This window comes from Hipposideros armiger, unplaced genomic scaffold (genome assembly GCF_001890085.2).
Source record: "Hipposideros armiger isolate ML-2016 unplaced genomic scaffold, ASM189008v1 scaffold_88, whole genome shotgun sequence".
In the NCBI taxonomy this organism is placed as follows: Eukaryota; Metazoa; Chordata; class Mammalia; order Chiroptera; family Hipposideridae; genus Hipposideros; species Hipposideros armiger.
In genome coordinates, this window is record NW_017731438.1 from 2,050,405 (window position 1) to 2,062,439 (window position 12,035).

The 12,035-nt window shown below is 41.2% G+C and overlaps 1 protein-coding gene across 1 annotated transcript in view; it reads right to left on the reverse strand.

The window, feature by feature from the left end:
* Positions 1–3,200: 3,200 nt before the first annotated feature.
* Positions 3,201–12,035, reverse strand: part of ITIH2 (inter-alpha-trypsin inhibitor heavy chain 2) — a 35,268-nt gene continuing 26,433 nt past the window's right edge. Inside the window, exons 16-21 of the mRNA XM_019644522.1 lie at positions 11,152–11,289; positions 7,635–7,748; positions 7,022–7,220; positions 6,289–6,461; positions 4,989–5,100; positions 3,201–3,508 (exon numbers count right to left, since the gene is read on the reverse strand). Coding sequence (XP_019500067.1) covers positions 3,361–3,508; positions 4,989–5,100; positions 6,289–6,461; positions 7,022–7,220; positions 7,635–7,748; positions 11,152–11,289 — 884 coding nt within the window. The 3' untranslated portion in view covers positions 3,201–3,360. The remainder of the gene's footprint in view (positions 3,509–4,988; positions 5,101–6,288; positions 6,462–7,021; positions 7,221–7,634; positions 7,749–11,151; positions 11,290–12,035) is intronic.

Sequence of the window (12,035 nt, forward strand, 5' to 3'; positions counted from 1 at the left end):
GCCACTCGGCCGGCCCTACATTTTTTAAATAAGTAGAGCCACACATTATTTAGGGATGCAGAAGACAGGAAACTCAACCTCACATTTGCTTATGAACAAGGGAAAAAAAAAAGAAATTTTTAGTTTATGTAACTGAAAAGGAGCAGACCCTCGCTACACATGCAGTGGGACTCAAAGTGTGAGCAGCCTATCAGGGCTGGGTCTTCACTGTCTTTGGAGTCACTTCCGATTGGGATAAGGCTGAAGAAAAGATGCTACTGTTTGTGGTATTAAGTGAACCTTTTAAAGCATGTAGAATGATTTGCTTAAGACCTCATACCAGTAGGTACTAAAATAACTCCTGGTGAACAGTATTAACAAGATTATTTTACAGGCAATGAATTTCAAAACACTAGCTGTTAATTAAAATATTGATAATTTGAAGAACATGGATTTGATTTTAAATCTAGTCCTTTTGACAGGACTCTAATGCTCAATATCCTGCATGTAAATATGTACCCCAACATATTCATCATTATTCTAAAAACAGCACATAAAAAATACTAGGACTCAAACTCATCTAAAGGAGAAGTTTTAAAGTTAAAATTTTTACCAAGTAACAATTACAAGAACCCACTCTTGAAGTTTGTGTTGAATATTAGCATTTTAAGATTAGTGTTTTTGAAATAGGAAATGGAAAAAAGTTACATTTTTTAAAAAAGGTATCATAGGTGACCAATTTTTATAGAAGAATAAAGCTAAAAGGCAATGCCACTTCTTCAGCACTGAGATTAGATTATAGAAATAATCATATTTATTTAATATTTCACAATTAGGTCAAAAGATAATCACTCACTTTTTCAAATGTGGGTTGGGCATTCCAAGAAGAGGGAATTTTCTCTACTTTCTAAAATGAAAAATGATTTTTATCAAATTATGGAGAGAAAATTTCATAAAAATGTACCTTAAAATATTTTTTTAAAGATTTTTTTTTAATTGGGGAATTGAGGGGGATGGGAACAGTGCTGGGGAATTGGGGAAGGGGAACAGACAAGTTACTGTCGTTTTGTTCTTCAGTCTAGTTGTGGAGGACGTTGCTTCACTGGCCCAAGTTGGCACCATCATTGCGCTCTTCCCAGGTGAGGAAGATCATTTGCCGGCTTCTGGATGGCCGCTCACGGCGGCTGCTGGCCGCTCACGCTGGCTGCTGGCTACACACGGTAGCCCATGGCAACCCACTGCCACAAGGGCTGCAGCCCACGCTGTTGCCAATGACTCAGGGCAGCCCAGCTCCAGGTTGAGCTGTTCAGCATCTTAGCTGTGGAGGGCAGTGTCACTGGCCCTCCATATGTGGAATCTGAACCGGGGCCTTCTGGCATCCCAAGCCAGTTCTTAACCATCGCGCCACTCGGCCGGCCCTTAAAATTTTTTTAAGTGTAATTTTATCACTTTACCTTTGAAAATATGTCCCTTATAGGAATTGACTTTTAAAAGAAAGTTATAAACAAAGGAACGCACAGAATGACAATGGGTAAGACTTGGACGTATCACCAAAATCTCATGCAGACATAATAAAGTCAGTCTTCCGATTTCACTTTAAACTTGTTCATTTTGCCTTATAAATGTCATTAACCTTTTGTTAGGACATAATTTACTTGTTAATTTATTTTGAAATAAATCTAATCATATAAGGTTTATAATGAAGTGGCCTTACTCTTGGGAATCACTTAACTATAAACAAAATCGAAGGTCTACAGGGAGCACTGAGGAAGTCTTGGTGTCCAAGATCTATGAAATTTGTGCGTCACGGAGGGGCTTCCAGAGCATTTGGCACTGACTCAGAGTTCATAGTAACGTTAATACTGTGTGCCATAAACCATCCAAGGTAATATCCTGAGCAATTTTAAAATATGTGAAGAATTTGGGAGCAACAAAATCGCCAAGGTGATCTTAGAATAATGTCAAGAAGGAAGGGTTGTTACAGGATTATAATTTAATCAGAAGACATCTACCCAATTGTATTATATTTTATTTGGAGAATGGGTAGCTGGTCAACTAAGACCTTTTGATGGCTTATTTTGTGTCAACTTAGATGGGCTGGGAGCTGAGGGGGTGGGCCTGGAGTTGGTCAAACATTATACTGGATGTGTCTACGGGATGTTTTGGATGAAATCTACATTTAAAAAGGTAGACTTAGTAAAGCAGATTGCCCTCCTCAGTGTGGGTGGGCCTCATCCAATCAGGTGAAGGCCTGACTAGAACAAAAAACTGACCCTCCCCCAAGTGACTGCCTTTGGACTTCATCTGCAATATTGGTTATTCCTGCCTAATGGCCTTTGAATTAGAACATCTCTCCCTGGGTCTCCTGCACCATCTGTCCACCCTGCATATAAGAGGTCTGATAATTAAGTTCATGAACTTGTTGCAATGATGTTGCTAACCTTTTTTGATATCAGAGGGATTATTCATTATGAATTTGTACCAACTGGACAAACAGTTAACCAAATTTACTATTTGGAAGTGCTGACAAGGCTGCATGAGAAAGTTAGACAACCTGAACTTTTCGCCAACAATTCATGGCTCTTGCATCATGACAATGCACCAGCTCACCTGGCACTGTCTGTGAGGGAGTTTTTAGCCAGTAAACAAATAACTGTATTGGAACACCCTCCCTAGTCACCTGATCTGGCCCCCAATGACTTCTTAGCTTCCGCGATCAGACGAGATCAGGCACCCCAATGATTTCTTTCTTACCCAATGATAAAGGAAATATTGAAAGGAAGACATTTTGATGACATTCAGGACATCAAGGGTAATATGACGACAGCTCTCTAATGGCCATTCCAGAAAAAGAGTTCCAAAATTGCTTTGAAGGGTGAACTAGGCACTGGCATCAGTGCATAGCTTCCCAAGGGGAGTGCTCTGAAGTCACCTTAGTGAATATCATCGTAGTGATATTCAGCAATGAGGTATGTAGCACTTTTTCTAGGATGAGTTCACATAATTAATTGTCCAACCTTGTATATACATATGTCTTATTGGTTCTCTTTCTCTGGAGAGCCCCTGACTTATGCAGACCTCATGGACTAAAACATGTCTCCAAGGCCAACACGCTGGAGGGAATCTTGGTTAAGTGTATTGGGCCTTCACAGGTACCCTGGCAAGTCTATGCCAACAGATTAACACACTTTAGAACTGAAAATGCAACAAAATCCTAAAGCTTCTTTGCAAAGCATTTATTTTCTTGATAATGTGTTAACAGGCTTTATAAACATCCATGATAACTGGTTTGTTTTAAAAATTATTCAAACTGAGGAATGACTACAAAAGTGGCAGGGGGAAATGTATGTTTATACATATAAATTCCAAAACTAAAAACCTTTAAGGCCATTTGAGGAAGCTATAGAGCTGAGGCACAAAGTAATTCTTGTAGTGTCCATCGATGAAACCTTTTCCGCTGTTGTGCACAAACCAACAGGGAACGTCTGTTCCCAACACTGTATCTGTTCGGTAGTCTTTCTGGAGGCCTCTGCAAGGAAAACAGCACGTATGGTTAGGGCGCAGAACAAGGCGTGCCGGCCTGCCTCTCTCCAAAGCACACACTCTCCCCCTTGCTGTTCTTTGCACCCCTTCTAGCACCACATCGGCCCACCCCACCCACCCTTGCTCCCCATATCATAGGAAATATCAGAGTGGGGGGCTTGGTGTTGCAAGGACAGAAGAAGCAGTGGGTCCTTAGAGACTGACCAATATGGACTTTTCCAGCAAGGTAAAGAGTGCAAATTAACTGAGAAAGAAGGAGGGAACAAAACTCTGAAGTGTTGTGAGCTGACCTCACATGTTACCTGCAGCATGAATCTGAGACGCCTGTCACTTTCATTTTATGAATGTATTCTTTCTGTAAGGGCATGCCAGCAGAGAAATCCATGTCTTTCATTTGAAGGACAAAGACACCAATGATTTGAAAAGTTATATGGCATATTGCCATTCATGAGCTTTACAATATATGTAACTGTGCATGGCCCACAGGTCAACTGGGTTTCAGTTATGCATCACGAGGGGCTTGCTGTAGACAAAAGTGAGGCTCAGCATTTATCTTTTGTCATTACAGTCTAGTAGATGCGTGTGTACTAACCTCAGATAACATTATTACTATTAACTGTGCTCACCATTTCTTCCCTAAAACGTGCTTACCGAAGCCCACCGCTAACTCACTGATCTCTAGAAAACCAATGCCAGTGGGTGGTATTCTTATTAAGAGCCCATTGTTTTAGTTCACGAATCTATTTTTGTGGTGGTACTTATTGTAATTTTATGGTTTAATTACTATTGTAATTTTATGGCTTAATTAAGTACATGGAAGCCAGTGACATCTGTGGGCAGAGGGTCATTTCTAATAAAGCAAAGTTGGTGGCTTTGTGAAAACTCTGAAAGGGCAGAAAATGCTTTAAAATGATACTGCATTAGGCATTGGTGAGAACTAACAGGCTGAGAAAAATTAAAACTATAAGAATTTTACACAGAATGCTTCACAGGTATCTAAGTTCTCACTTCAAAATGGCATATGGATACAGTTTGTGTAAGAAAAGCTACACAAAAAGACACTCAGTAGATTTATACTTAAAAGGAAGGCTCTAGCGTTAATATAAAAATACATATTTTTTGTCTAGCACTATGGTACATAGCAATTTTTGTGATTTCCTCCTCTGATCAGCTTTTTCAATTATCCAACTTGCGACCACAGGGCTTCCAGTGTTTGAAGGTGAGAACAATAGATTAATTAATCTTAGATTCTATGGTACATATGTATGTAGACATCGTTTCATTTCAGATGGACTATCTGTGGTGTCCTTATGCAAATGTTATACATGTGTCCATTCCTAATGAATTCTTTGGTTTGACATAGGTCATGCTTTCAAAAAGGAGTTTTCTTACTCTTCTGTTTTGCTGTGTGAGTCCAATCCTAGCAGGAGTTCTCTCTGTTACTGTCATATGCTTCCACGGCTTACCTGGTGACAACCAAATTTTGTCCTTTCACCTCCATGCTTGCCTCTGGCTTCTCGGGGTCCTTTCCTGGTCGTTCATTGAAGATACGTATCTTTGGCTCATGCATGAACTGGCCTAGTGAGACAAAGTTCAGATAGGGGTTTACACGTAACCAAGGGTAAATAAAAAGACAGGCTGGTCGTTTGATCCAACCTACCATTTGGCCCTCCCTCCAGAATTTCTGGGGTAGAAAGACATTGAGAGGAAAAGGGCACAGCAACGGGATAGATGGGTTCTCCTGAGAGCAAACCTGTGCTGCTCACCCCATGGTCACTTTATATATGAGGCTGATCTACCGAACCAGAAATAAAATCAAATGTCCTGATGGCAGGGGGTGAAGGTCAGCACCTGGGAGCATAGCTCAAATCATAGAAACAGCTTTGTGACATCATGTGCTTAAATCAGAACTAGTCTCTAAAAAGAAAGTTTACCTAGATGCCCTGCTTGTTATCACAGACTTCCTAGCCAGCCCACTTCTCTACAGTTGGAAAAAAAATCTTCAGCATAAAACTTAAAATTCATCTGTCCCTTCTCTGAACGTGCCCAGTTTGTGATGATGAAATCCTGGTTCTGGGAAAACCTTGTCTGGAGGAGTAAAGGTCCCAGCTATAGCATTACTGAGTCACCGCACTGCTCTATTGGGTTGTAGTAATCAGGTTGTTTATTTTCTATATATTATGATGTTTTGACATCTTAAAAAACCTGTCACTCGTGGAGAGACTGCCCCGCCTTGGGCAAGCCAATTCTGAGAGATAACAAAGTACTCCGCCAGGAGCATGTCCTGATATGCAGCTAACCAACCCAGAGCCAGATCCCTATAGCCTGTACAAACCAGAAGAAATCATTCCAGGTGCCAGGCAACTGGAGACCACCCTCTAGCCCAAAGCCCGTGGGAGCCACTCAACAACCAACCCTAAACTACCCTGCTGTGTCTTGTCTTCCCACGGATTCCCCAATAATGGCCCTGGTCTGAACCTACTGCTTGTTCCTGCTTCAGCTTCCTGACCTAAATCTGGCCTTCCTCATGTGGCCCCTGCATGGCCAGCCAGACCTCTTGTTTCTAGGGGAAACAGTGAGTGACAGCTCATGTCTCTTCCAATGGCACTGACCTCTTTGGGTCGTCACTCAGTCGCCTTTATAAATTAAGACCCTGTGGTTTTCAGTTCACCCCTGTCACTTTCCCAAGTTCTAACCACTGTCACCCAAAGTGGTTCAAGACCCGGCATGGCTCCACACTTGTCAGGTGGTTGACTGAGACTTTACCTATCAGTCCATGTGCGTTAGTTGAAAACTTGTTTGTGGGGGGAATGTAGATCCCCAGAAAGTCTACGTTGGTCGGATGCTTCTTCCAGACGCGATGAAGTAACACAGAGAAGGACATCTCCTTATCGAGTGTGATCGTCACTGTCTTCTCTCTCTTCACCGAGACAAGCACCCTAGTGGGAAAGTTGAAATGGAGGAAATGATTCCAGAACAGACTCTTTTTAGAAAGTCGTTCCTCTCACCCCTAACATGCATGCTCCGTTCCTCCCAGCACAATCCCACTAGTTTTCTAAGACCTTTACCACGTTTTGGCCACAGAATGCTGTTTGAACTCCCAGGTCTGAAATGCTGTCAATGCATATGTTTGTTTAAACAATTAGCAGATACTAATGGGAAGAGATTACTCATAAGACACAATCACAGTATTTCTGGGCATATCTGACACAGAGTCGGCCGTGGATTTCAGTTGATGGACTCATTCACTTACCCAACACGTATTTACTGACTACCTACTACATGCTGAGCAGTAGGCTAGCACTGGGGCAGTCGGTGACCAGAACACATGCTTTCTGCTGCCAGGAACAGAAGAGTGGGTAACAAAAATTTTTTTGAACCTCAACTTCTTCATATTTAAAATTATTATTTTAAGGGATGTGTTTATGTCACAGATGTCTGGATTGATTTACGTAACGTGTCAAGGGCAGGCCCACGTGCAGATGTAATGAACGCTTGCCTCTGACTAAGGACCTGAGCTGTGTCAGACCACGACAAGATGGATGTACGAGAATCCCTGCTCATGGTGATGGTCTCAGTGCTGATTTCTATTTTCATGTCTTCATGTTGGAAATAAAATCCCAGTTTTCCAAAATAGGTGCTTAGTTTTTCATTCTTGGGTTTCTTGGCACCAACGAGCTGTCCATTGACCAAAATGCCTACAGAAAAAAAAGGGTTTGGTTTTTTGTTTTTTTTCTCATGTACCACCTTCTTTTTTCATGTGTGGGTACTGTAATTCAAATTTATAAAAGTTGACAATATGAGGAAGTTATTGCTATTTTGCTTTAGGATTTACATAATACTTTTTCCTTTATAATGCTCACATTATAACTATGCTTTATTATAGTTTCATTATATTACAAGATTTGCTAGTTCATACTGAGTACGAGTATTTTATCTGTAATAGTTCAAACACTTCAGAATATATTTATAATTTATTTCTTACTAATTATTGGAGTTTAGAAAATACAGGGCTTCTATTGAGGTGAGAAAGAAAGAAACCCCAGGTAGTGACAGTGAAGCATGACAATGATCTAATCCCCTAATTCAAATATAATATGTTTTAATTTTACCTGATTCTGGATCCGATACAAGGTTGAGGATTTTTCCAGGTTCTGAGTCAATATTGAAGCAAATATTCTCTTGGCTTTTTGGTAGGTAAATGATGAAGTGTGGGTCATTTTCAACTGTAAAATATACAAAGAAAATGAAAAAAAGTCGTAGAAGGGAAGATAATTTTGAAAATTATTCTATTCCTGAGCATCTTTACTTTATTATTTTATTTTATTTTTTATTTTTTTTAAGATTTCAAAAAATTTTTTATTGGGGAGTTAGGGGATGGGAACAGTGCTGGGGAATTGGGGGAAGGGTAACAGACAAGTTGCTGTCCTTTTGTTCTTCAGTCTAGTTGTGGAGGATGTCGCTTCACTGGCCCATGTTGGTATTGTGATCATTGTGCTCTTCCTGGATGAGGCAGATTGGTTGCTGCCCTTGGACAGCCACTCACGGTGACTCACGGTAGCTCTCGCCAGCTACCGGTCCCTCACGATAACTTATGGCAGCCCACTGCAGCCCCTCTGCAGCCTACACAGTTGCCGGCGACTCATGACAGCCCAGCTCCAAGTCAAGCTGTTGTTCACCATCTTAGCTGTAGAGGGTGAGTGTCACTGGCCCATGTGGGATCTGAACCGGTGGCCCTGCTGCTCAGAGCTTGCGCTCCCAAGCCAACTCTTAACCAATGAGCCACTCGGCCAGCCCACCATCAGCATAATATTGACACAGTTTTTTCCTTTCTTAAAATGTGTATACATTTTTTTGGCACCCTCTGTATACACACACACACAAACACACACACACACACAAATACATATATACTACATATGGATAAATGTATGTACAGTGAATGTGTGTATAGATAGGTAAAAAGATGTGTATTTTATTAAGGAGCCATACATAGTACATAAAAATAAAGGAGACAAAATATTATTTGTTGGCATAAAGATTAATATTAATCAATTCCAAGAGCAAAGAAGGATCAAGTTGCTGCCAAGAAAGTACCTCTTTGTTACTGGACACCATTATTCTGGCTGATCTTACTTGTTGATTGGTTTAACCATCTAACAAATATTTAGTGAGAAAAAAAAATGTACAAAACACTGAATTAAGCCACATTTGGTGCAGCTCTAAATAAGTCATGGCATGTGCCTTCAAAAAAGTAACAATTTAATGAAGGAGTGACAGAGAGTTTCTCCTGGACCAAACTCTACTCAGACTCTCCTGAACTTTTCAAGTAGGCTTCAACTTTTGGACTTCCGTGTTAGTCTCTGCATTGTTTCATTTAAGCAAGAATCCTGCCAAGTCAGTTTAGCCAGAAACCCCACCCTCCATACCTAGTCACCCTTGATATCTGATCAGGTCCCCCTTCTACCCCCATCCCCCCCACCCCCGCCATGCCCCAGGTGGTATCTGATCACCTGGCCTGCCTTCAGCAAGAATCCTGTTAGGGCGGTTTGGCCTGAACCCCCTTCTGTTGATGTTTCCTTGTAGAAATCTTTCATCCTGACCCTAACCCTGCTCCTTGTCTATAAACGCCCACTTTCCCATGCTATATTTGGAGTTGAGTCCAATCTCTCTCCCCCACTGCAAAACCCCACTACAGTGGTCCCTAAGCCCATTGGCCCTTGAATAAAAGTCTTCCTTACCATGTTTTCGCAAATGTCACAAATAGTTTTTCCTTTAACAGTTAGAACTTTATTTTTTCTTTCATGGAGGCAGACATAACCACTAATGTAAGCTAGAATAAGGTAAATGATACAACAATGGCCTAAGCACAATGCTCTGAGAATAGAGTGCCAAGGATGATTGACTCCACCTAGGCAAGTTGAGAAAGGCCTTATGAAGGAGTTGGGTTTTGAACTTTTGAGTCTTAAAGGTAGGAGAAGAGAAGAAGACTACAACACAGAAGACAGAGAGAGAGATTTTATTCTGAGTGGACAAAATGAGGAACAGAGGTAGAAAAGTCGATGATTTGTTTAGAAAGCACCTCAGTGTGACTAGAGGATAGGTTCTTGAACAATGTAGAAAAGATGTAAAACTGTAAAACAGATGTAAAACTGTAAAACAATGTAAAACTGTAGGTGATGGAGACCGTGGAACACCATGCTAAAGAATGGACCTCTATTCTGTTGGGTAACTATTAAACAGTTTTGAGAATAAATGTGACATGATTTGACCCTCATTTGAGAGGTTACTACTCTCTAGATATTATCACAAAGCTCCTTACAAACATTAAGTCAGCTCATTCTCACCGTATCCTTGCAGAGCACAGGTGACCTGCCCGAGGTCACATCACACAGTTGGTACGTGCCAGGGCTATGACTCACAGCCAAGCTGTCTGGCTACAAGTCCGTTCTCCCAACCACTCTGATATGCTTGTTCATTTTCAAGTATGTGTTTTGAAGCTTGAAATCAAGGATAAACTAATCCACAGCAGGAACAAAATCTTGTATTTCTTTGCACCCTTCACACCACCAACATGCTGTGTATTAAATAAATACTTGATACACATGGTGTGTATTCAATAAATACCTGGTTAGTTGATTTTGTGTTGGAGCTGGGCACTAGAGGGCATCATTAAAACACAGAACAAAGGTTCCCAACTTCTTTTTTTTTAAAATTAAAAAATCATTTTATTATGCTATCCTCTTCTTTCCTCCACACAAATATGGTGTTTTGAAACATTTTGTTTGAAAGAATTATTTTTATTAGAGATAACAATTAGTTTTGCCATTTTAATTAACTCAGGTCCCACTGATCAAACCTTCTGATAAGCAACAATGAATCAGTGCTGCCATATTGAGTTGATATTATTCTAGGCAACAGAAATGAAACATCATGTTTAAGTTGGTCTGTGCAGCCTTAAATTTTGATTAGGGTGAAATAGATTGAATGCTCCCGTGACTAACTTCATAGATTCCTAAGGGCCTGGGGTCCATAGGCATAAGACTAGCCAGCATTTATTGAGCTTCTACTAGGAACCAAGATCTTGCCTTATAACCACCTTGCAGGGGAGGTGTTATCCCCATTTTATAGGTGGCTACCTTTGGGAGGTAATAAACCGTTAGATCAGTTCATGAGAGTGGGTCCCAAATGTTGGGATTAGTGTCCTTATAAGAAGAGACACCAGACAGCTCTCTCTCTCTCTCTCTCTCTCTCTCTCTCTCTCTCTCTCTCTCTCTCTCTCTCTCTCTCTCTTCAGCGGTCGTGGGAACTCACAGGAAGATGTCGGCCACCTCCAGGGGAAAAAAAAAGAAATCTACCATGCCAGCACCTTGATCTTGGACTTCAGCTTCCAGAACTGTGAGAAATAAATTTCTGTTGTTTAAGCCTTTCAGTCTATGGTATTTTTTTATGGTGGCCCAAGCTGACTAATACATGGAGTTATCTTCTTTCAATGGAAGGCAACGATGCCTGTAAAAGTCGCCTATTTTACCAGGACACAGCAATTTTATTAATGTATGTAAGTGCTCCCTCCACAGATTATGACCCAATTGAATCTGGGATGTGAAAGCCATGTCAAAGTTTTCTTACCTCTCATCACATGGGGAGGAGGAGTGGTCTCAATCACAGGCGCTCCAATGGCAGGCATTGGGGTCTTTGGCGTTGGTGAAGGGCTGACCCAAGATGGGAGTGAACTTGGAGCAATTTTGCTACCGTAATACAGGGCACCTGTGTAGAAAAACTTGTATCCATTAGTTTCCAGGTTTCCTTTTCCATGTGAGTTGCTTATCATTTCAAAAACCTGGTTTATGCAGACCCCAGAGGTTCTCAGCTAAGGTTTTCTCCCATTATTTTTATTCCAGAGTTCTCTCTTCTATGGCCCCCTCCTGTCAAAAGCTGTAGGCCTGCTGTAGGGTTCTCTGCAGAGTCTGAGGCCTGGGCTGGGGTCTGCAGCAGGAGGAACTGTCCCACAGAGGTGGGGAGGGGCCCATGGGAGACAATAGGCCTATGGGAGATAAAGTCCCATCCATCCCCTGGATCACTGTCATCAACTTCCTGATCTATTCCTATTTACCCACCAAACGAAAACCTGAGCAATTTCCTTTCCCAAAGAGGTTCCATATTGGTTACAAAACGTTTATTTTGCTTTCTGATATCTAGTCAGTCTCATTGTATTTGAGAAACTGATGCCAGTTCACCTAGGCATTTTATCTAGGTGATTTAAAATCACCTATAAATGCCAGTTTATCTAGGGTGAGTTTCTCCCAAGATGAATTTAGCTGCGAGGCCCCAGCCTGTTGAAACTGGGAGGTCAGAAGTCAGAGCTCCTTGAACCCTGGGCCACTGCAATATAGGTGGTATCCTACTTGAACAAAATTAAATATTCAGAAAATGATCCTTCTAGTATAGGCAGATCATTCTTAAGACTGTGTTTCAACCGTCCTCAAGAAAGAGGAAGGTGGGCCAGCCGAGTG